The sequence below is a fragment of the Meles meles genome, chromosome 7 (assembly GCF_922984935.1).
Source record: "Meles meles chromosome 7, mMelMel3.1 paternal haplotype, whole genome shotgun sequence".
Lineage (NCBI taxonomy): Eukaryota > Metazoa > Chordata > Mammalia > Carnivora > Mustelidae > Meles > Meles meles.
In genome coordinates this window covers 46993425-47019875 of record NC_060072.1, presented here as the reverse complement: position 1 = coordinate 47019875, position 26451 = coordinate 46993425, and the positions used below count along the sequence as shown (strand labels likewise).

Here is a 26451-nt window from a genome sequence, read left to right as displayed (position 1 = left end):
GCTTGCCTCCCTTCCTCTCTCTGCCTACTTGTGATCTCTGTCTGTCAAATAAATAAATAAAATAAAAATAAAAATAAAAAGACTTCCTGGTCCACTGTTTTATATACAAACACACATTCTTTTTGTGTCTTACCATTCTGGGTTGAATATTTGGTAGAATGTTTTGAAAAATTGGATGTTACATAAATTCTTCATGTCTCACGTGAAGGAAATGTACTCACTCTAGCAAATCGTCTGCAACAATTTAAATATTTTGAGTTTGCCCACATTATAGATGAGGTGAAATACATATAAAACTTGAGAAATGCAATTCTAATGGAGAAATAGAAGAACACATAAATTTGTAGACTTACAGCAGGTAGCCTATGTTTGAAATATTGTTACCTTCACAATGTGAAGGTAAGTCCTTTGAAGTTTTTTACTTTCACATGTCTGAATTATCAACGCACACATTTCCCACCAATTCTACGTGTCAGATAAGAACATTCGGAGAGCCCTCAGGGAGATAAAAACGAGGTGCTGAAGACAATCTGTTCAAACGGATAGAGTTCGTTAACCAAATACTACTGACCCACTCCTGGAGTTCAGGCCCACACCTAACAAATTCCAAAAGTTCTTCAGACCTCAGCAAGTCAAAATATACTACGGAAATCGTTTTTGACAAGAACTCTTGGGCTAAGCTTTAAGTAATCAGTATCTGGTTGGGACAGGAATCACCCAGTATCCTGTGGAGGAAAACAGCTGACACGAGGGCCATTCCAGCTTTCCCTCATAATCACGCTTTCTGGGGTACTGCCAGTTCGCTCCTGGGCTGCTCTCAGTAAGACGCACCATTGCGGGAACCCAGAGTTCACAGATGCAAACGTTGCAAGGCTCCCCACACCCACCCTTTCCTGCCCTGAAATTCCCTCCCCGTTAGTTCCACAGTGACATAGCGCTGTTATCAGGAAACCCCTTTTCACTGCGAATCCTCACCGAACGTCTAAAACTCCTTGAGCAAATTGTGTTATTGTTTTGTTAGGAGGGGGAGAAAGAGAGCAACAGATCCTTCTCTTTTTTTGGAATGCAAAGTGCAAAGGCTGAAGCACCCAAATCCTCCTGCTCTCCAGTCCCTGTCTCTTAAATCTTTACCGCTGCTAACAAAGAAGTAAAAAAGCCGTTTGTAAAAAAAAAAAAAAAAAAAAAAAAAGCCGTTTGTGGTTGATCTCACAGAAGCATCTTCTGGAGGGCCAAGGGCAGGAGAGCTGGGAAGCGCAGCTGAGTGCATCTGCTGTGTGAACAAACATTATCCCTGCTGGGACCGCCTTCTGTAAATGATAAGGGATCTCAGGGAATGGGGGGAGGGTGCTTCTGCAACTCCCCATCAGCTTTCAGGTGGTTATGCGGCCCTTTCCCTGTCTGCTTGAGTTGGCTGTACATCTTAAAACGGCAACAAATACCTCTAGCAGGATTTTGGGGAATAGAGAAATGAACTGCTCAGTTGTCTTCGGAGCAAAAGCAAAAAGCCCAACCTGCTGTGGACCCTGAATTTTTGCATCTGTTGGTGGCGCAAAGGCGCCATCTAGGGGCGGAAGGGGGCACCACCAGCTCTTCTCCAAATGGGTCGGGTTTATGCGGGGTAGGCTGAACATACAATTTTATTTTAGAATGCGTCTATTTTTCCACCAACAAAATTGAATACAGTCTAATTCTGGATATCTGTATTCATAAGAATATATCCACACACAAGGCTAAAGCAGAAGAATTACGGAATGTCTTGGACACCAGCGGTGGCAGGAAATAGGAAGAAGTGTGAGCTTTTCTAGCACACAGACCTGGGCTCCGCGCTGCAGCCCACAGGGTCTGTGGCATTTACTTAAATGCCTGCGTTTCAGTTTCCTCATCATTCAAGTTGAGATTATGAAAACCTCTCTCCCTGAGGTGGTTATGAGGAGGAAATAATATTACACAATCACAATGTCTCTTGCACACTACCTGGCACATAGCAGCTTCTCAATAAATGATTAGTATTCACAGAGACATGTCAAGCTTTTCTAGTTCTTTGCTCTCCATACAGGCGAATAGTTATTCTGGGACTTTTTTTTTTTTTTTAATTGGTACTAATACGAGACCTTGGGATGTTATCCTATATTTAAATATGCCCAATAAATGATCTTTCTTCCTCCATCCCCTTATCTTTGCCCTAAAAACTTTTTCTGCCTGGGTTCAGAGGTAAGCTCAGATTTGGTTCTTCACTGCACAGGGTTTGCTCATACAGAGAGCTGCTTCCTAGCACTGATGCTTTTTATTCTAGGCAGGCCCAGAGCGGTTTAGTTATTTAAAATGCACGTGTTACATAAACAAGATCATCCAGAAAAACGTGCTTGCCATATGTCCCTGATAAAAGCTGCATTGCAGACATTTGCCCATTGTTATCTCTGTTCCTTGGATGCCCTGTAAAAGCACTTAGGGACGCATGCCACTGCCGAATATCTAAAGCTCTCAGCTTGGTAGGTTAGAGACGAGGCTAGAGAACCAAGGGAACAGTTTTGGTTACAGTCAGAGTCAACATTGCACATGGTAAAACTGCTGTCCAGGAATAGACACTCATTTCTCCTGGCTAGCATCTCAACAGGGGCACTCACCGCTATTGTGAATAACAACTGGCAGCCGCCCCACACCCCTTGGGTACACTCCTTGCCACTGCAGTGGGATCATAGGTGGAAAGAGGAGCAGGCACACAGAGGATTGCTCCTGTCTAAACAGATGGTCATGCAAATCAAAACGGGAACTAAAATGAGGGAGAAACCCAGAGAATATTAAATGCCTTTCTAGTGCATTTCAGGTTTGCTGCCGGATTCTATTTGGGTCTACGACGAGATTTTTTAAAGGGCCTTGGCCAATGCCAAGTCTTCCTGAGTGTTTAAAAATATTTATTTAGTGTCGGGCTTTTCTGCTACTTCATTATTGGGAAAACCCGGATTACAGCTCCACAAAATATTAGGATTCAAAACACTGCAAACGTTTTCTAGCATTCAATCTTTATTTCACAGGCCTGGCCTCCAGAGGGTCACACCCACCCCCCACCCCCACCTGCTAATACAGCTAGGAAAGAGATCTTTGGGAGGGCAGTTGGATGATACTGGAATTAACAGTGTCAGCAAGAATAGCAAACTCTCATGAACATTTACCAATTCTTTGGTGACTCTATGCCCTGAGTTGACCTTAATTTAAATGTATTCAAATTTTGGCGTGGGAAATGTGGAGAAAGAACAGACTAGCAGATTTCGTTCTCAAAATAAAGGAGACATGGATGAATAAATGGCCAAACCCTTCTGCCTTTTGGGAAATTCATCCTGGTTATGGACTCACCATGGACACTTCCTCTCCCACCCACCTTTTTCCTGATTTCTTACCACCAAACCCAGGGCACTTTTAGGTCTTGTGCCTAGGACTTGCAAATGCCTCGGGTGAATAAGAATGCTTTTCCTGTGTAAGAACACAAGACATTTCAGGAACAGGAAAAGCCTATCCGGTCCAACATACCTGCCCTTTTTAGGTTTATCTTAATCTCACCTTCCTGTATTGTTACCTTCCTCGTCTTCCTATACAGAAAAAAACCCAACACCCCTCAACCCCCCAAAACCCAAAAAAAACCCTCCACCACATTTCTTGTACATTTCTCATGATCTCTACTATTGCTAGACCTGATAAAATCAGACATACATTTTAGTCCCAATGTCTTTAAAACTAATGACTTCTGAAAATAGTTCTCAAGGCTAGTAGCCAATTTGTCATTTTTCTTTTTATAGAGTCATAAACAGTGAGTTTGAAAGAAGAGGCCCCAAAAAAGCTTGGCTTCGGGGAATGGCGAGATCATCTGGCTTGATTTTACACTTAGATTTCAATTCTGAGTTATCTTATTTGTCGTGTTCTGGGTACCAATATTTGCTCTCCGAGTCCTCTGTGAGAAGGGGTACGTTTATAAGGAGTCAGACTTACTAGCAAGAAAGTACACAGGTGGCTACAGATTACTCACAAACAGCAGAGACCTGTTAAAAAGCTTAACATTCTCTTTCCTCGTCCCCCCCCCCCACATTTCGTATCTGACATTTACAATAGGGTGAGGTAAGCCACTCACTATCGTGAAAAAGGTGAATTATTTTTGCACCAGATGTTTCATTACTTGAGAAAACGCACATTTTCAGTTAAAAAGCACAAAAAATGGGCCTTCCACGCAAAGCCTTCCAAGGGACCCCTGGCAGCGTTTATACCGAGTGTCTACAAGCTTCATGGCCCGGATTTTTACTTTTTAACTGTGCCAGTCAACAAATCACTGAGAAGACACCAAAACTGTCTGCCAGATGTCGACCACTGATTAATTTGTCTTAAGTTCAGCCAAAAGGGAAGAAAATATGGGTGGAGCGTGAATAGCAAAGCACAATCAACATCTGACCAACCAGGGTTTCCTGTCGCCATGGGAACGAAATTGATTGGCACTGGTTTCCTGTGTACAAGTTAAAAACCAGTAGCAACTGCAGTAACAAGAATAAACTACAGATAAGAGACTTGGAAATTAAATCAAGTCCTATCATCAAAACGTCAGCTTGGAACTCTGAGCAGAAACGTCCCGAGATAACTTTTGAGGTCAGTTTTTCCCCCATAAAATTATTTTATATTTGCAGCATATTTACTTCTAATTTTGCCACTTTTGGCATACGGTCTGCAATCATTAAAAAGGACACGGGAATTCAAATTATGTTAGGACTTACATATTTTGCCCAAGACTCGGCATTTCCCATCACTCAAGAGGTAACATTTTACTAATGCATTGAGTGCATTTTCATTTCACTCTTTACATTATCTTAGATTACAGCTTTCTGAGGGCAGAGGGAATCTCTTGCATAAGGACAGCCCCAAGGATACACACAGATTAAACATTACAAATATAAATTGTAACCTAAACTTTCTACTTTTTTTTCCAAAGATTTTTAATTTATGTATTTGAGAAAGAAAGGGAGAGAGAGAGAGAGAGCGAGCATGAGCCAGGGGAGGAGCAGAGGGAGAAGCAGGCTCCACGCAGAGCAGAGAGCCTGATGTGGGACTCAATCCCAGGACCCTGAGACCATGACCTGAACCCAAGGCAGCCACTTAATGGACTGAGCCACCCAGGCACCCTGAACAATAATTCTATTACAGTGGGTGCATGTTTGGCACAACACAACTCTATTTGCTTCCAGTGTGGATTCTGAAAGCTTATTTCTTTTTGCTTTGTTCGGCTGCTCACAAATACTCACGAAGCATCAGCTATGTGGAAGCCCATATAAACTGAAGATACTGACAAATTAAACAGCAATTGGCCCTTTGGTAATTAGCCTTTTATTTTTTAGGAGTTCACAGAGCCTCTAAAAAAAGTTAAACAAGCCTCCAGAGAATTGTGGCAAGTTGCTGAGGAATAATGAAACAGAGGAGAAAAATGTTTGCAAAATCTACTTTTTTTTTTTTTTTAACCACCAGCATAATGGTTATGAGTGGATTATGGGGCCAAGACTGCCCAGGTTCACATTCAGGTTCTGCCCCTTAAGACTGCGATCTTGGGCAGAGGGCACAGCCTGAGTGCACATCGGTTTTGTCATCTGTAAGATGGGGACACAACTAGCATGCTTACTTTATTAGCTCAGTGTGAGGATTAATTGAGATAATAGATGTAAAACACTAAGTGCCATGTAACTCTGAACCGCCATTATTCACAGCTTTACTGTGACGGCGGCTCTCAAGACACCTTCAGTACTGCTGCTGCAAAGACCACAGCTTCCTCTGCAGTTATGGCTTGTGTGATTATGAATTTCCACTCTCATATTGCTGCCCCAGCCCCCGTAGCTCCCGCGGCCCCCACTACTGTTAGAGCTACGGTCTTGTTCCCGCAGTTCTTGCCGTCAGAGCTGTCGCCGTCATCACCAATGACTGGAAGTACAGTGTATGGTGAGTGTGTGTGTATAAGTCCTCACAAAATGTTAGTGAGGGTTATCTCTGGGGGTCAGATGGCCTGTGACATAATTTCTATGTTTTCGTCTTGGGTTAAATATGTTTCGAAAGGGGCACCTGGGTGGTTTAGTCAGTTGAGCGTCTGCTTTCAGTTCAGGTCATGATCTGGAGTTCAGATGGAGTCCCCTGTCGGGCTCCCTGCTCAGTGGGGAGTCTCCTCCTCCCTCTCCCTCTGTCCCTCCACCCTGCTCGTGCTCTCTCTCTCCTGACCTTGCTCTCGAATAAGTAAATAAAATCTTAAAAAAAAAATGTATTATTTATATAGTTTACTGTATAGTTCATTATTTGTATAGTTCTTTGACAAAAAAAAAAGAAAGAACGTATTATTTGTATAGTTCACTGTATAGTTCATTATTTGTATAGTTCTTTGACAAAAATTTAGGAGTGCCTGGGTGGCTCAGTCGGTCAAGCGTCTGACTCTTGATTTCAGCCCAGGTCATGATCTCATGGGTCGTGAGTTCGAGCCCCGTATTGGGCTCCACGCTGGGTGTGCAGCCTGCTTGAGAATCTCTCCCTCTCTCTTAAAAAAAAAAATTGACAACAATTGATAAGGGCTGGAGAAACACTGAGGTCTCATATTTACCTGTGTTTGGTATTGTCTCCTGGCCAATATTCCCTTACTGAGAAAGGAAGTGTATAGGAGGCCCCCTTCTCCGTGCTCAGAGGCATCTTATAGATCACCTGATTTTTTTTTTAAGATTTTATTTATTTATTTGACAGAGAGACACAGCGAGAGAGGGAGCACAAGCAGGGGGAGTGGGAGAGGGAGAAGCAGGCTTCCTGCTGAGCAGGGAGCCCCATGTGGGGCTTGATCTGAGCCCAAGGCAGATGCTTATCAACTGAGCCACCCAGGCACCCCTATAGATCACCCTATGAAGACATAGGACCACATGCTGCCTTTTATTTGTCTTCTATGCACTAAGATCACATAAGGCATTTAGTCCCAGACTTATTTCACTGTTATTTTTACCTCAGTCAAACCTTTCCTCATTTGTCTCTATGTTTAAGAAGAAATATTTTTGATAAGAGAAGAGATCTTTTGTGTATTTTAGCCGAGCTATTCCCAGGAGAATGCCCTTGGGCTGGCCCATAGCTCAGTTTTGAACAATTATCCTGACATTATCCTGAGAACAATCCCCACAAGTTCTACCGAGAATAAATAAAGCACAATGGAGTAAAATTATCCTCCAAACTAGGAAAAGCGGTTATATTTTAGGCAGGAAATCTAAGGCTTTTCAATGTACTATGTGATTACGCTCTGTCACTAAAGACTTATGTGGGAAAAAAAATTTCAGATTCCCCAGTTATTGATCTAGAGATTGAATATTGAAAAAAATGCATCCATAGCCAACTTGGGTGAGTTTATATACACTGATAACTGTCTTTGTGGGACAAATGGTTTTAACAGGATTGAGAAAATGGAAAGAGTGGAAAAGCATTCAGAGTAGGTGCTTATTTTTAGAATAATGACGAAGCAACCCTTAATCTATTTACTGTTCCTCTTACCAACTGTCCTGACTCTTTTTTTTTTTTTTTTTTAAGATTTTATTTATTTATTTGACAGAGATCACAAGTAGGCAGAGAGGAAGGCAGAGAGAGAGGAGGAAGCAGGCTCCCCGCCAAGCAGAGAGCCCGATGGGGGACTCGATCCCAGCAGCCTGGGATCATGACCTGAGCCAAAGGCAGAGGCTTTAACCCACTGTTCACCCAGGCCCCCCCCCCACCGCCACTTTATTTAGAAATTTTTTTTTTATTAGGTTCAGTTGCCCAGCATATAGTACATCATAAGTTTTTGTTGTAGTGTTCAGTGATTCATTAGTCGCTTATAACACCCAGTGTTCATCCCAACGCATGCCCTCCTTAATACTTGTTACTCTCTCCCCCCACCAACCTCCTTCTGTAACCCTCAGTTTGTTTCCTGGAGTCCAGGGTCTTTCATGGTTTGTCTTCCTCTCTGATTTCTTCCCATTCCATTCATCCTGACACTTTCAATGTTAAAGGATTAAATATCTGATTTTATGAGACAGAGGGGCCAAATAATGACTTTATTTCTAGACTGTTTGTCAAGTTCTGGGATGAGTAGGTTCACGCTCAGATCTCCAGCAGAGCTTCTGTTAAAGGCGAACTCAACAAGTTTGTCTCTCTTTGCCAGGAGAGAGCCTTTCTAATGCCCGTATAGGCCTACATGGGATGCTCATAATCAAATAATATTACTTCTTATGCAGATTCACATCACAGAAGGGTCATGACGAGGTGATGTTTGCAACCTAACTTAATGGGAGATTGTCCAGGAGCCCCAAGCTAAAACGCAGTAAAGAATGATTCTTTCCCCTCCCCCCTTTCCTTTTCCTCCTCCTCTTCTTCCTTTTCCATCTGCTTAATCTTTTTGCTTATATCTCAGTCAACTTGATTCAAGAAAATTTCATCAAAAAATACAATTCAATGCAATAAGTATCTATCAGATACCTACTGTAAGCAAGACATTTTAAGGGAAAAATCAGGTTTCAAATTTGTGTAGAAATGTAAGGGCCTACAAATAAATATAAGTACACTGGTTGACAGTGGGGGGTCTAGAGGTAGACCCCCTATATTCCTTCCATGGCTCCCGTGGTCAGTTAGGTGACCCTGAGTCAGTGACATACTCTCTTGATTAACTTCTAAGGATAAGTAGTAGGTAACACATCGGAGTCACTCTGTAAAGAATTACACAAGAAAAACTGATAAAAGAATTTCTAAGAGAAGTTATCAGACACTTTTTCTGTGATTAGGTATTCCAAATGGCCAATCAAAAACTGTATCTGAGAGTAAGCAATGGCTTTTCTGGGAAATTACTTTTGGATTTGGATTTGTGATGAACAGCCCCAGGAAGCCCTAAAGATGTCTCAGATCCACTGAGGGGAATTAGAGGTGGTGTAGCTACTTCACTGAGTCAGGGCAGTGGAACTGTACTGGAACAGTCTCATGAAGAATGCTTCCAAACAGCGCAACGGATGTCTTCTACACAAAACTGCCGAAGCCTGAGGAAGACACGTGTGCCCGAACAGAAGGAGACCCCAATTCCCCCTCAGGCCTCTGAGTCTATCGAGAGAGGTTTCTCGTGAGCAAGCTTATCCAAGGAAACAACTGTGGTCTCAAAATTCTTTTCAGGGAGGCCTGCGTGGCTCAGTCCATTAGGGGTCTCCCTTCCACGGAGGTCATGATCCCAGGGTCCTGGAATAGAGCACCGCATGGGGCTCTCTGCTCAACGTGGAGTCTGCTTCTCCCTCTCCCTCTGCCTCTGTCCCTTGCTCATAGGCGCACTCTCCTTCTCTCAAGTAAACAAATAAAATTAAAACAAAATCCAAAAACCTCTTTTCAAAACTGGGTGCTCCTGGTTAAGAAAGAAAAAACAAACAAACAAACAAACCCTGCAAGGCCAGTAGCAGAACGAGGGCATGGAGACTTGTGCTCACTGGAGAGTCTGAGAAGGGTAGGCCCCACCAGTCCACTGTCCCCCTCAAGGCCTCGTGCGGACACAGGTGAAAACCACTGATTTAGATCGAAATATGGAATAATCTAGAGGTGGCGACCAATCAACTACAATGCTTTGCCTGAATAGCCCAGTGCTGATCGATGGTTCCCAGAACAGTTGTTTGTCAACAAGTTGGTTAACATTGTCTCAGTTCCTTCATTAGTAACATGAGAAGGGGTTGTCTTCCAGGGCCCGCATCTTGTGATCCTAATAATTTTAGTAATAAATCCATCCCCAGGAAACCTGTGCTCAGGAAGCAGGTAAGAGTGGTAGGGTTGAAAAGGGAAAGGGATTTTCGACAGTCATTGAAAAAGTTTTCAGCTTTGCAACTGACAAGTGGTTTCGTCCAGCAGCGGGTGTGCCCACTGGTTTGGCGTCCAGGGCAGAGTTATAGGAACATCCCTGGGACGTGGGCCAGGACCACTCACACTGTGGTTCTCAAATGCAAGTAATTTAAATATAGAAATATAAAAGATAGTAATTTAAGTATATTTGAACAGCGACAGGCAGTTAAATATAAAACTATGTTAGATTATATGCATGAATTTAAACACATGCATATATTTAAAATCCTATGTACATAGATACGTATCTATCATGTGTATAGATCTAGACATACCTATTTATATGTGTATCTATCGCCTCAACTCTTCCCCAGAGCTACTGACGCTGAATTTTTGTTTGACTCGAGAATATGTCCTATCTAGAAATTCTATCTAGATGGGGGAGGGAGGAATTTCTATCCAGAAATGTTTCTATCTAGAAGAATGTTTAGAAATGTTACAAAATTTCCCTAGGGGAGTCAGATCTGAAGTTAGGTCTAGGGGCCATTGCTCAAAGTTTCCTCTCAACTCTAAAATGTTGCATGACTGACTTTTCAGGAAGCCCCTCATTCTAATACATGACCACCACCTGCTTCCTGATTCTGACCATGCCCATCACAACCACTGCTACCAGCACTGAGTGGGAATGAAGGAAGGAATTAAGTATTTATTAAGGTCTAATGTGCTCCAGGCACCTTGATGGGCAATAAGAATACTAATGGTGTTAAGATATCCTTATCCCAAGGAATCTACAATTTAATTTACTGAATTACACAGTTTAGCCTTCTAAAGAGTAACGACGATTTAGGAAAAAAAAAAAGTGTGGGGTCATGTTTAAGCCATGTTTGTTTTATTGTTTTTATTATTTGACCTATTATTAGTATTTTTAGGATCTTGACATTCTAATGCCACTTGATTTTGTGCCTCTCCTCCCACCCCTAAGGGGATGAAAGCACTGAATGACATGAACCAATTAAACATACTCTAGGGAGACTCTTATTGACACCATATTAAAAATTTCATGAGACTCTCCCCACTGTAGATTTTACTGGTGTCTCTGTAGAGGATGAAAAGCCAAACTCTGTCACACACAGAGAGGCCTAGGTTTTCACTTTTAAAACATACTGTTGTTTCAGGGCACCCCCTACAGGTCATATCTAGTAGGACATATTTAATTTAGAAATTAGAAATCTTTGGGCTCACCACTTCTTAAATATATCCCTCATTGCTCTTTCAAGGATTTCACATTTAATAGAGATTAATTATTCCAATGATATCTCTGTGTATATGGTGCCAAAATATCTACCAGTCAAGGTCTTAGACTCAATCTGCCCAAATAACAAAACATGGGAAATCTCTCTCCTCAGTCCTGGTATATGTGTTGCGCTTTATTGCTTACACACTCTGATTCTCAGCAATTGAACTGGAAGTACACTCACTCTACTTTGAACTGCTCTAATACTGAGGCCCTTCTCTGACACAGTTTTTGGCTAGAACAGGACCTTTCTATTAATTTTTTTCTATTCATTGCTGCCTCAAATACATTAACACCCCATGACCGATGAGGACAGAGTGGGCAATAAAATGCTTTTAAAGTTGATATAATACACTATAGAGGCTGGTTTAAAGTGAAAAAAATACTCTTGTCCACAAAACAGTGATGGAAAATCAAGCCGTTATTGTTGCAGTCAAGACTATAAAGATTACTTGTATAAAGAAATTGGATGGAAGAATTTCCCCACTGTAAAAGTTTCATGAGTATTTTTTTTAAAGACTGAAAATTTTAAAATCCAGTTAGGAAAGTAAAGACAAGAATAAGGACAGTTACCCCGTACAAATCTCTACAGGATATTTGAAGATGAAGTTCTTGCTTCACCTGGAAAATTATCTGAGATCTCGGTTTAGATTACTTTATAGATATGAGATCATTCGACTGCGTGATTTTTCATGCCTGAGAGTCTTGATGCATACTGTGCTGTAATAACAGGCTCAGGATAGAATCTCTTTAATTTTACAAGACTTATATATTAAGCCGAGCAGACTTTCAAACTCATTGGTCACACAACGGGGTTGGAGAAATGAAGCACCCAGGAATGAAATGGCAAGTGAGAAGTTTTCCACGTCCTGCGACTTTCCAGAACTAAATGCACATTTCAGAGCTGAAACAGATGAGTAAAGCTAACTCTGATGAGTAAGGCTAACTTTGTATTATTCACCCAATATTTAAGAACTCTTATTATATATGTGGAACTAGGAAGCAAGGAAACAGATAAATGAGTTCTTGGGAGATTTGACTTGTAGGAGGGGTGTGTGTGTGTGTGTGTGTGTGTGTGTGTGTGTGTGTAAGAGAGAAGGAGAGAGAAGGTATTTGTGGAGTCTGAGAAGGGTTGGAGAGGTGGTATGAAGGTAGTTTATTCCCAGGGGTCTTGTTTTTTTCTATGGATGAGATGGGGAAAAGGAACTTAAAGAGAGCAGTGCAAATTTGGAAAGACTGCGTGGGGCAATGAGAACGAGCTGAGAAAAGCAACAGATTTCTGAGCAGTGTCGAGCAACCCTTGGAGACTTCACGTGGCTAAGGATCCACATTTGAAGTATATACTTCCAGGCTATGGTACGTCTTTGCCATGCTTTTATTATTATTATTATTGAAAGATTATTTATTTATTTATTCGACACAGAGAGAGATCACAAGTAGTCAGAGAGAAGGGGGAAAGCAGGCTCCCCGCTGAGCAGAGAACCTGATGCAGGATCAATCCCAGGACCCTGATCTGAGCTGTAGGCAGAGGCTTAACCCACTAAGCCACCCACACACCCCTTTGCTGTACTTTTACTCTATTCACTGTCACAGGCCCTTTAGCGCTTCATCATTCCTACGATCGTTATTGGTTAGGGTGGATTTAAAATTCCACTTTGTTTTTCAGAATCCTTAGGTAGACTAAGGATTCTATCAGGAGAAGAAGATTCTTCTGTGAATGGGGATTTAGTCAGAAAATACTACTGTAGAAATCAAAAGGCAATGGCAAATAAAACACAACAAGAATAAAACTAATCATCCAGGAAACTATATTCGGAGCAGGGCAAGAAGGGTTGTTATAAGCTCTCCTCAGTGGCGTGGGGTGATAGAGAGGACGTGCAGGGAGAGGAGCTCAGACTCCTCCCTCCTGGTGGTTAACAAGGCAACCGCCAGTACCAGACACATTTGTAGGCTGAAGGGGAGATGATGGGGATCATCTGTTTTGCTTTGTTTTTGAAGTAATTCTTTCCATAAAATTAACCTAATTTTCAGGACTAATTCTTTTGTTTCTTATTGAAATGTAACAAATATTCATAGCAATAAGTAGTATGTGTCAGGCATGGTGCTAGAGATAAGAGAGAAAAAGAGGGGAAAGAGCAGTGGGGCAGGTAAGATGGCGGGCCTGGGAAAAGGGAGAGATACTGAGCCTCACATTAAATCTCTGAGTTAGAATAAAAATTAGCTCCTGAGTAAAAGGATTTATATATTATAATACACCTTAGGCAATATTAATTTCATTTCACCCATTGTCTTTAAAATTACTTGTGGATTGAATGAGAAATGAAAACGATTGGACGTTAAGCATTGTTAGAATGCACATGGCTTTCAAATGAAAGTGTTCATGGCAATTTGTTATTTCTTAAGTTATAGCTCTTTCATCACTACACTGAGACTGTTTTAGAAAGTAACTGCCAGGGGCGCCTGGGTGGCTCAGTGAGTTAAGCTTCTGCCTTGGGCTCAGGTCATGATCTCCGGGTGCTAGGACCGAGCCCCACATTGGGCTCCCTGCTCAGCGGGGAGCCTGCTTCCCCTCTCTCTCTGCCTGCCTCTCTGCCTACTTGTGATCTCTCTCTGTCAAATAAATAAACAAAGTCTTTAAAAAAAGAAAGTACCTGTCAAACAAGGTTATGGTTCACCTGCCAGAGAGGACATTACAAGTCATTATGGAATCTATCTACCTATTTATAACAGAAACAAGAACCACCCTCTTCCCTAAAGGACACTGGCTAATAATGGCCTCAACGCGCAGTTATCCACTAGAGGGCACTATTTGCACACACTACAATAGCCTTCATCCAGGCCCTCTTCAGAACATATGGGAGAACAGAGCCCTCTCACTGTGTTTAAATTATAATCACGAGGCATTATGGAATGGAAATGACATTTTAACGTTTGTGATATACGTCCAGGTAAAAACAAAAACAAAACAAACAAAAAACCCCAAATCCATCAGGTGAAAAATAATTTTGCTGCAGTCACCTGTGGGGGGTGATCTGTGATTATTCATGGTTATGCTCTAGAGGTCATGTATCAATAGCTGGGGAAATCTGATGGTAACAGAGCGGAGCATCACTGCAGAGGAAAACAATGTTCCAGCATCCAGAAAATGCACAGAGCAGAACCGTGAGCTGTAGCTTTATGACACATTTCAAAGAACTCCAAAGGCAATTTGTCTGCCAGCAAGGTTAAAAAAAAAAAAAAAAATCCCCTGACACAGTAACGAAAATTCAGAGCTGGTCTCTCTCAAAATAGGAGGCAAAACGTATGCTGGGAATCGTCTGTACCTGTCCTGATTAAAATGCTTCTACAAAAAAGGCCATTTTGCCTAATTCTGTCAACCTGTACATCCAGACCTGGAACATAGTCCCCTAGCAAAGACTTGTAATCTCATTTGAAAAAGCCCTGCATTTAAGACTCTCCACAGGAAAACTCTTATTTGATTGTGGGTGGAGGAATTAGCAAGCTTCACAACATTATAGGAAGAACCTCTTCTTTAGGGGCAGGACAAGAGAGAATTCTATAGAAATGCTAACATTAGCAGCTAAGGGAAATAAGCCTAATTTGCTCTAAAAACAGGTCAGAGCCTAAAGAATGGCTCTAAGAGTTCCCAGAAAAGAACTGGGCTTTGCCCCCCATTGAGGGAGTGGAAGTAGAAATCACCTACCAAAGCAGGAAGCCAGGGTCCAGGATCAGATCTGGAAGTTAATGGGTGCTGTGTTGAAAATGGGTGGAGATAACAATACTGAGAAGACTTTCCTACTTCAATCTCAGGACGCAGGAGCCTGGGTCATGGGTGTCTAGTGGAAGACACAGAGAGGGGGACCCAGTGGGACTTAACCTGTTGTTACTCCACCAGGGGCCACCAGGGGCTCAGACACTTCAGTCTGCTTGGAGAGAAGCTAGGTCTTTGCTTGCCAACAAGTGGTGGCTAATTTTTACCTTTTATAAGCAGAACTCTATTTTAAAGATGTATTTATTTGAGAGAGAGCACGCACGTGCGTGTGCGTGCATGTACACACACGTGTGCAGGGGCTGGGGGAGGAAGAGAGGAAGAAGGAGGGAGAGTCTTAAGGTGACTCCATGCTGGGTGCTGACCAGACCTGGGGCTTGATCTCACCATCCTGAGATGAGGACCTTGAGCTGAAACCAAGCATCCAGTGCTTGACGGACTGTACCACCCAGGTGCCCCAGAACTCTACTACTTTCGATTCCTTCAAAATAGATCTCGGCTTCTGTTCTTCTTGCCCTGGGTGGTTTCCTCTGTCCTTTCTCTCATTCACCACGATCACCTTTTGTCTCATGACTTGCCATTAATTTGGGGGCAGATTAAAAACTCCTCCTTCCATTTTCTTAATCCTGGTGTTTGGTTTGTTTGTTTTAATAAGGAAAACTTTTTTTTCCTTAAGGATTTTATTTATTTATTTGAGAGAGTGAGAGAGAGAGAGAGAGCATGAGAGAGCATGAGAGGGGAGAGGTCAGAGGGAGAAGCAGACTCCCCACTGAGGAAGGAGCCCAATGAGGGACTCTGATCCCAGGACTCCAGGATCATGACCTGAGCTGAAGGCAGCTGCTTAACCAACTGAGCCACCCAGGTACCCTAATAAGGAACACTTTAAAGTTTTTTTTCTAACCCTTCAGAACCCTGACAAACCTCCATAAAAATGCAACCATTGTCTATCCCACAAGTAAAGAGGAAAGAGTTTGATGTTCCCTGTAAGCAAAGGGCTTGTGCCTATTTCCAAGGCCTCCCCAACTCTGGACATTCCCATAAAGTACTTTAAAAAGGTGTGGTCATCAAAAATAAGGGAAGCTTAAAATTCTATCAACTGTGTCCGCTAGGAAGAGGTAGAACATAATGGTTATATGAAGATTATGTCAGATATCAACCTGGTGTCTGGGAACAACCGGTTGGAGGAAAGGCTGAGACGGGCAGTGAGCTAGACGGCGGTGAGACACCTCCACTTGACTGTTTTTAATCCACCTCACAACATAGAATTTTACTTGTTTAGAATCTGAAAAACATTCTGAAAGCCAAGCATGAAATTTGCTAAGGCAATCAGTATGACACTCCATAATAGACCTACTTAGTAAATACATTGATCTGTAATGTATTTTTTACTTATTTTCTGTAGAATATGGGAATATTCTACACCACACACACTCTGGAGCCAAATTGCTTGGGCTCAAATTCTATTTGTCACTCTCACAAGCCCAGTCACTTATTATTATGTTATGTGGGCAGTAACTTAAACTCTCTGAGCGTCCATTCCTCACCCTAAAGAGGGGATAATAAGTCCCTTGTGAGGATTAAATGAGATCATGCATGTAAAGGGCCCATAAGCATTACTGAGTTGTTTTGTTTGAAGTTGCTTGGAACTAAATTTGGATTAACTTCTAAATGGTTGCTTGTTATGGGTTACATTATGATTCCCATATTGTCAGGCTGAAAAAATGAGTCGTGGGTCATAGCGTTTGGTGGTGTTGGGTCATAGGTTGCATTAGAACGACCGGTATCTATTAGAAGGAGGCTGTTTGGTATGAGTATCGTGGGAAAGATCAAGGAAACCTGGAGCGTAAACCCAGCTTTGCTGTAACTAGCGTCCTCACCTTTGGCCAGTGTAGTAATGTGGTTGGTGCCCCACCCAGATCACCTCGGCCAGGCTGCGCCCCACCCACTCCCCTGCCCCACTGCTGCGAGTAAGGGCTGTGAACAGCACACACAGGTGCCACTTCTCTGGAGAATCACCTTGGCCAATGGGAGTAGCCCAGGCCAGATGAGCCTACAAAGTTATGCTTCTGCCATCCCCGGGATGGCCTGAAGCCAATGGTTGACTGACATGGGGTACAGGTGCCCACCCTGTGTGCCTCAAGGGTCAACAACTATTCATGAGCTGCCACTTATGTTCCAGGGCTCCTGGTGTGAACAGGCTGAGATCAGCTGAAACCACCTCGTTGCTTGGCTTCTTTTCCCCTACTCTGCCTCCCCTACTTTCCTTTAGGTTTCTCTTGAGAGCATCCTCTCAATAAATCACGTGGACAAGATTCCTTATCTCAGGTTATGCTGTTCTCTTCTGAGACCAAAAAGGGAAGATTCCGGTCTCAGTTTCCCTAGACAGAATCTGAGGGAGTTGGCTCCATTTCCATTGATGGGTCTTGCATGAAGACAGATTTTAATTTCCAGAGTATTTTTGTATACTTTATATCCCGATATTCAGCGCTGTATCTATTCTTTTTTTTTTTTCAAGATTTATTTATTTATTTGACAGAGAGAGATCACGAGTAAGCAGAGAGGCAGGCAGAGAGAGGAGGAAGCAGGCTCCCCGCTGAGCAGAGAGTCCGATGCGGGGCTCGATCCCAGGACCCTGAGATCATGACCTGAGCTGAAGGCAGAGGCTCAACCCACTGAGCCACCCAGGTGCCCCAGCGCTGTATCTATTCTATAGGCTTTCCTTTTCTTATATGTCCCAAAGGGAGATTAGTTGAGAAGGTATTAGGTTATCTTCTAAGTCAAAATTTCTGCACACTGAAGTGCTTCTCCATTAGGGAGAGCAGGGGACAGAAACTGGAACATTCCATCTTGTCTGGAGGAAATTATAGTAAACAAAACTTTTAGTTTAGGTGTAGAAGACTCAATATTTTCTTGGTCAGGCCCATGTTTTCATTGCCTCCACTACAAAAGAATCTTTTTAGCTTTGATAGAATCTCCCAGGTTCAGCCTTTAAAAAAAAACCTTTAAAATCATACATCTGGGTGTTACATTATCATTTGCACAATATTTATAGACCCAAATAAACCATATTAAGGGACAATTTCGGGGAAGTTAGAGAATGTTTATTCACTGGCTACTGAAAACCCTTGTGGGCCTGCGGAGGCCTCTGTTGTGACAGACAATCTCCATTGATGCATGTATTTCCTAGCCCATTAACGGATCGCGAGTGAGAGTGCCCTGTCACAGGGAGACACCCTTTCTAGACAGCTCCTTCACTGTCCTTGCTCACTTTTATTCCTAAAGAAAAAAATCAGATGAGGAAATAAGGTGAATCTCCTTGTCCACCTGTTAATTTCTTTTTCGTACAGTAGCCTAGAGGGGAAATTTGCAGGAACTCACATTTAACAAGTTCTTTGTTTTCCCAATGAAAGAAAATGTGTCATTCTAGGGTCTGAATGTGACCTTTGGTTTACTGGACATTTGGAACCTGGGTTATATACAGTTTCCTTGAGAGTGACAAGCAGGAAATCTGAGGAGGACAGGGATGGGCCAAGAGATGAGGAATGGGAGCTAGCCATGGCCTCCTGCTGTGCCAGCCACGTGACACGCATTGTCTAGCTTAATCATCACAAGAGCTGCGCAAGGCATCTGCTGCTGTCCTTGTCACAGATGAACAAACAAGGTCCAAGTTTTACATGCAGTGGGTATGGGGCAGGCCTCTGGAAGTATCTCTTCAATTCACAGACTCACCATGGGAAAGGAACTCATTTGTTAGATGAGGGTAGATTTGATCAGATACTGATAGTTGTCAAATTACATTAGATGGTCAAATTTATAAATATAGATTTATAAATAGGATGAGAAAAACCGTAAGTCAATCGACAGTTTAAAAAATTTGTGAAAAAATAAAATAAAATAAATATTTATGATATAAAATGGCAGGCTCAACTTTGTCATTTCAGTTAAAAAAAAAAAAAAAGTTTCCACTTTCCCAAGTTCAAAAATGTAACTGACCTAGTATAGGCTTGTGGAATGGGATCACAGAACAAAACAAAAAGAACAGTAGATTTCCTTTTCCTTCTCACAGACAAAATGCCATTTTCTATTGATTCTTAATTTTATGGTGTCCTTTGAAAAAAGGTAGAACAGATATTACCAAACCTATTTCCCATATTGCAAAAACTACACAACAAAGGACTTGATTAACATGTTCAATCACTTGGTGAATGTCCGAAGTAATATTAGCACAGAGATTCAGCTCTGTGGTTTATCATAAGCTATTTGTTCTTACGGAAGACTCTTTGGAAATACAGGTGCTCTCCAGAACCAAATGCACATTAATTAATTAACTCCATAATTTTCTAGTGTTTACAATGTACCAAGGTCACAAGAACCATGAGAGACACAAGAGGGTCTTTCAAGCTGGTGAAGGGATAGGATAAACTACTTGAAAACCAGTTTTAGTCCCTTTCTGAATTATTCTTTAATGAAACTCATTGCTAGGGGAGCAGTACATGTGAGAATTCACAGGTGTGAAGAATCTCTGTGGGTACTGATAAATGTCACGGTTGACGGTAGGAGGTAAGTTTTGTTTGGGATTTGGAGACTAGAGATAGTTGAAGGAGAGAGAATAGGGACCAGGTGAACAAAGACGCAGATGTGACCATGAACCCAGCACCCTGGAGAACAGACTGGATGGAATGGAAGGTTTATTTTGGGGGGTAGTGGCAAACGTATTTGGAAAGAAGGATCAGGGACCAATAGTACAGGCCCTCTGAGGCCCAGCAAGTTGCCCTGTGCTTAAGCCTATAGACACAGGGATTTTTACACAGCAGAATCATCAAATGCAAACAGTGTTATAGCAAGATAAATCTGAAGAGTGTACAGTCTGATGGAAGGAGAGGAGAGGATTAGATCAGGCAGAGAAGAGGAAATAAAATCATCTATGTGAAATATGGAAAGCATGCTAATCCTGATACCATTCTTATAATCTCTGCATTAGCAAAGAGGGCACAGTTGAAACACAGAGAAGGAAAACTGATTGGGTAAGTTATCAGGGTTGAGAGGGAATGACCTGGAGCCTTTGTGGACAGAGCAGTTTCTCTTCCTCTGAGATGGGAAGGAAGTGGGAGGTGAGGGGTGGGGATCCAGGGAAGTTTATAGACCAGATGGCAAGGAGGCTCTCTGACTCTGATTACACACTTGGCTTTGCTGGAGTCCCCCGTGTGGACTATAAAGATGAGTAAGACGCCATCTCTGTACTCTCCCTTCTCAAACATTCACTTCACTGAAACGAACAAGGAGATACTTGAACTTAGGCTTTTGAAATTCAAACATGCCCAGAAGCAGCCTACAAAAGGCAAGATTCTGGTAATAGGTACCCCTTAGAGGATTTAACCACTGGCCTTCCTTAGAATTGGCGGTGTTGATGGTAATAAAATTTAGTCTGACTTCTAGGTAGTTTTATTATCATCTTTAAATCATCTAAAGAAAATGACCACCGTATTGCTTTCATCTGAGCAGATCTCTTCGGACACCCTGCCCTCGGGGTACACCACCAATGCCCAGACACCTGCTTTGAGGTTTTCTCTGAAGCAAACATCAGTGTGTAAAATTAATTTGGGTGACAAAAGCAAAGAGCCTGAAGGAAGCAAAGGAGTCAAGTTTAATCCCTTCATATCACAGATGAGGAAAGTGAGGCTCAGATGGACGGACTCACATGAAGCCGCTCAATTCAGCAATAGCAAAGCTATGTCTGGAACCCAGTTCTCCTGACCCCCGGTTAGCCTCAGGGAGAAAGTTCCATCTCATCTACAGCCCAAACAGCTACGTAGCCGTACCCAGCTAAGAAAATGGTACCTGGAGACTCAACATGGATCCATTCAGAAACCAACCAGTATTTGGGAGGAGGAGGAAGAAAATTTGATTTTTCTTCTTTTACGGAGTCAAAATTTTCTCCCTTTACAGGACTTTGGAGATCACTGCAATAATATCTTTCTTTTTACTCCATTCACTGTTTTTTGACAATACTTACTAAAAATTTCAATGCACACTGTGGTCTTCTAACTTATATTTTCTGAAGGAATGTGGCACATGCATGTGTGTGTGTATGTGTGCGTGCATGCGTGTTATAGGAAATATAATAAAAATTTAGAGATGTGACCTGAAAACCCAAGACACCAAAAGAACAGTGATACAAAATGAAGATACAGGAAAATAAGGGGAGAATGAACCTGGGAGTGTACTTTAAGAGCCTCTCACTTCCCCCACTACCCTGGCATGCAAGGCTGGATATAATATCAATCATATTTTAAATATAAACAGGAAGCTTCTTATTTTAAGAAATGTCATGGGGAAGATTTACTTAATATTTGGGGGAAGTAAAGAATTAGCACCTCTTTTATGTGTGTTGCATATCCTGGTTTTCAAATGTTGGTTTTGCTTTATTCATTTAATTTTAATTTTTTTTTTTAAGATTTATTTACTTATTTTAGAGAGTGAGAGCATGAGTTGGGGGAGTGGCAGGAGGAGAGAGAGAGAATCCTCAAGCAGACTTGCTGCTGAGGGCAGACCCCAACACAGGGCTCAATCCCAGGATCCTAAGATCACGACCTGAGCTGAATTCAAGAGTCAGATGCTCAACTGACTGAGCCACCCAGACACCCCATGTTGGCTTTGCTTTAAATGAGAATGTCAATATAAGGACATCACAAAGGCAATAAAAACAAAGTCATGGATCTCGAGGTATTTACTATTCATTTCCTAAAAGGAAATAGGCAAACTTTAAAAAAAAATTGATTTGTGACATTGGTGGCTCCTACCTTACCCCAAACAATATGGACTTTGTCAGGAAATACCCTAAGTTTATTCCCAGTCTTTCTACCTACCAGAGTTTTGAGGATGATTAAAGAAGATAGTATCATATCAGCAGCCCTCAAAATGTACTCAATAAATGATTACAGAAATTGTCCTGGAGTTAAGATGAATGTGGCTTGGGTCTCCACGAGCTAGACAGAACCTGACGTAACTAGAAGATTATTGTAACACAGCTAGATTCTCTTGGGGGGGGACAAGAAAGACAACTTCCTCCTGCTGTCCATTTGGTGGTGAGCAATTTTACCCAATATGCCAATCATCTTTGCCTCTATCATTTTTAATTGGTGAATATCCTTTAAAAAAAAAAAAAAGCAACCTGTAGAGGGATACAGAAAAGCTCTTACCTCTCCTGAAGTCCTATGGGCTTCATTTTGAAAGGAGAAGGGCAGACAGAGGTGGTAGCCTTGATCTCAGGAGAGTATCGGCTTTGCGGGTCCACAACCACATTCAGCACCTTGGGGCCTTGCTCGGGCTGGACCATGCTGTTGACTGTCTTTGCCTCAGACTGTGCTGGTTGTAACGCAATGGGCGATAGGTGGATCTCCTGGTTTTTCTCTTTATCTTGTCGCAAGGAGAGCTGAAATCTTTCTTTTAATCTGTAAAGAATCTACAGAAGGAGATAAAAAGGCTTGCTTTTTCACACTGAACAACAACATACAATCTTCTCACCCTAACCCAGATGAACAACTAAAATGGAGGTTTAATGATCCTACACCCAACCAAAGCGTTTTAGAATGATTTCTCAGTTGTGTTGGTGTTTCTAGTTATTAATGAAATGTGTCCATGAATCTATTTCTCAAATTACATTCAAAAGAAAATTTGGCTAATTTTATGAAAGTGCCAGATGTCAGTTTGATCACATGCAAGTTTTTACTCAAAATGACTGAAAGGGAAGGCTGATCAAAGGGATAGCCATGAAATACAGGCTTATGACATTTATAGAAACAGGGATCTGTATCCAGTACAACAGGTGAGAAGAAATTCTTGTAAAATATTAATGCAAAAACAGTCATGCTCTAAATTGTAATTTCTTACGTTGGTAAATATCCACACTAGTCATGTATTAACTTGAATATCTGGTAACGTCTATAAAAAATTAAATTCAGAGCATCTACCAAAGAATAATTTGGATAACCACAATTTTTTTTTTAAAGATTCTTTATTTATTTGACAGAGATCACAAGTAGGCAGAGAGGAGGTGGAGAGAAAGAGAGAGGAGGAAGCAGGCTCCCCGCTGAGCAGAGAGCCCAACATGGGGCTTGATCCCAGAACCCTGGGATCACGAGCAGAGCCGAAGTCAGAGGCTTTAACACACTGAGCCACCGGATAACCACAATTTTATTTTTTACCTTTTTCCCCTTTTAATTTTTTAAAAGATTATTATGTATTTATTTATTTAAGAAAGAGTGGGGGCGGGGGGGCAGAGAAGCAGACTCCCTGCTGAGCAAGGAGCGGGACCAGGGCCCAATCCCAGGATCCCAAGATCATGACCTGAGCTGAAGGCAGACACTTAACTGACTTGAGCCACCAAGGCGTCCCTCCCCTTTTTAATTTTTAATGCATGTAGGAAAAAGCAAACATATCACTTCCTCCATTCTCAGAGCCCTTTCTGGAATGGCTAATCCAATTGAGAAATGGTAGGATTGTCATTTTTAAACTTTTAAAGGTATCAGACTGACTTTGCTGGGACTCTCCGTGGACCAAACTGTCAGAGAAAAGCCACTGTAAACAATAAACCATTAAACGAGAGAGAAGGGAGTCATTCAGAACTATTTTTCAGTGCCCACCTAATGTCATGTATTGTGAGAGGTCCAGAGTATTCTGCTCTGAACAAAACAAACTGCACCTTGTACTTATGGAATTAGGGATATGGAATGAAAAAAGTTCTCCTTAAGGGACGCCTGGATGGCTCTGGCGATTGAGCGGTTGAGCGTCTGCCTTCGGCTCAGATCATGATCTCAGGGTGCTGGGATCGAGTCCTGCATCAGGCTCCTTGCTCTGCCTGCCGCTTCCCCTGCTTGTGCTCTCTCTGACAAATAAATAAATAAATAATCTTTAGAAATAAAAAGTTCTCAGTTAAAAAGTATGTCCTTTGAAAGAAGAATAAATGTGAAGAGAAAACAGCAGTTCTTGTGACTGAGGAAAAAAATGCATTTGCAAAAAATGCCATGAATTCCACACCTTGATAAACTGAAGTTCATGTGAATGAAACCAACAGAAAGAACGTTTCAAATGGATAAGGTCTCAGGAAATATGCTACCTGTGTACGTTTCCTGAAAAAAGAAATGTACTCCAAGTCACAAGAAAGATGACTCAAAGTTAAGAACTGAATAACTACAAATTGTGATCGAAAAGGGAGCTTTGGAATTATGTAAAAAGAGGGTGAAATGAAATTTAATTATGTCTCAGGTTATAGTAGCAAGAGGGAAGCTTGAGCAGAGAGAGAAGAAATTGGAGCGATTGTATTAAGTAACTTATAAATTAGGGATACGGAGGGAATCAGAGTTTGAATGGTCACTAAAGGTCCTTCTGACCTAATTATACATTTAAGAAATTGTAGTCTAGCTGAATAATATGGCTTCCCCAAAGCCCACAGTCAGCAGCGACAGATCCAAGCCCTAAGGCAGTTCTGACTGGCAGACCCATGCACTTTCCACCGCCTTACGTTACCTCTGGTGTTTTCTTTGCCATGCCATGATTCTTAAAGACAGACTCTGAAATCACATCTGTTGCAGATGTGGTTCTCATCACTGGGGTTCGACACCACCAAATCTATCTTTTGTGGACTGAAAGGTCTCTTAAAGGAAAGGGACTATGTACATAGGAATATAACTAGAAATGCATCTTATGAGCTGAACTGCCAGGAAACGAAAAGGAACCCTTATTGTCTTTTATTAGTTCACTTCCTCATAACCTGGAAACTTCTACACTGGTGGTGTTCATTGACAAAGGTAGGGTAAAGCGAATTCCTAAATTGTTGCAAGCGATGGGTGCTCAACTTTCCTGTGAGAAATATTACTGCGTACGAAAATAAAAAGATATCTAATACTAAGTGACAAGTCTTCTTACTCTAATTAGACTTTTACAACTGTAGGATAGAAAATATTGAAGATAAATATCCTTACCCTGTGCATCATGCCCTAAGGATTGGGAGGTTTTTAATTTACTGCTTCTCTTCAGTTTCTGTAACTCTCAAAAGGCGACCGGTCACCAGACTGCACAAACAAACCCACCCTAGAACAGTACCTATCAGATAATCAGATAACACACATCTACTAAGTTAAAAACGTAATTACTAAAAGATGAAACAACAGAATTTAAGGTGGAAGAGCTTCTTATTTTTTGACTTATTACTATTTTTGAAAACATTTGTTTATTTAAGTAATTTCTACACCCCACGTGGGGTTTGAACTCACAACCTCAAGATCAAGCATCACGTGCTCTTCTGACGGAGCCAGCCAGGCGACCCTAGCTTTTTATTTCTTAATTTCAAGCCACTCATTTTCCTCAAGGAGAAGAGAAACAAATACACCTGTACCTTTACAAAAATATCTTTAATAAAAGATACTGCGTATGTTATATATTCTAAGTTCTTCACATCTAAATATAATAGGTACATTGGAACATGTGCCTGCCCGTTTACATTTGGGGTTTGGAGAAGCATATTTCAGAAACAAAAATGAAAAAGCCAAGGAAATACCAGGCTTCCCGAGAGCTCTTGACAGGTCACTTCTACGGTTTTATTGGTGTGGAACACGCTCTAGTCCAGAGTCCTTCACTGCACGGGCTTCTGTTCTTGATGAAGGACCTTTGTCACATAGTTTACAGTCAACCATTCACTTCATCTCTGGTGATAGGTCAACTTTCTAATCTACGTAGTATGTGTACAAACTGATACACATCTTTAATTAGGGAAAAGCAGAACTGTATAATGCCTACAAGACACTTCAAAAATCCTCGAGAGGGAGACTGGGCCGTCTGGCGAAATGTGTAAAGAACTGAAGACACTGTGACTGGCAATGGGGCCGTCGTCATGGAATTAAGTTGCGAGAGAGTCATTCTCAACCAGCTGGGCTTTAGCCCTTCGGAGGCATTCAGCAAAGTCCGAAGCTGTGTTTGGTAGTCATACTGGGTTGTGTGCTGGGACACCATTGGCATCTAGTGGGCAGAGGCTAGAGATGCCAGATACCCTCCAGTGCCCACGACAGACCCTCTCCCCCCAGCAGAATCACCCAGCCCCAGACGTCCACAGTGCCGCTGCTAAGAAACAGGGATAAGGCTCTTAAAAATCATCTGGTATAATCTCATTTCACATTTAGACTCAGAACACTTGAATGACTTCTGGAAGGTTAGAAAGAAAGTCTAGAATCCAAGTTTCTTGACTTAATGCCTGTGATCATTCAACTCTACCATTTCTTCTAAATCCCCACATCCTTCTTTCCAACTCCTTTACCAAAGCCTCCGGAAAAGTGTGTCAGAGGTTCTTCTCTGTGCAGATCGTGGTCTGGAATATAGCACAGACCGATTTCTCTTTGTGAATGCACTGTGTGGCAAAGTTCAGCCTAGAAGCTTATGATAGCAAGGGAAAATCAGTAGTTTTGGTTTTACTTTAAGAGCTTGTTTGAATCTCAGGATGCAATAAAGTCATTTGGTCATTAGGGAAAGAAAACCGAAATATTGAACAAGAGAGGAGCTGTAAAAGTCAAACTATACC

General features: G+C 41.8%; 1 protein-coding gene across 1 annotated transcript in view; it reads right to left on the bottom strand.

Annotated features, from left to right (window-relative positions):
* The window catches only part of PTPRR (protein tyrosine phosphatase receptor type R), a 234200-nt gene that overhangs the window by 66235 nt on the left and 141514 nt on the right, over positions 1-26451 (bottom strand). Inside the window, 1 exon segment of the mRNA XM_046013982.1 lies at positions 22082-22344. Coding sequence (XP_045869938.1) covers positions 22082-22344 — 263 coding nt within the window.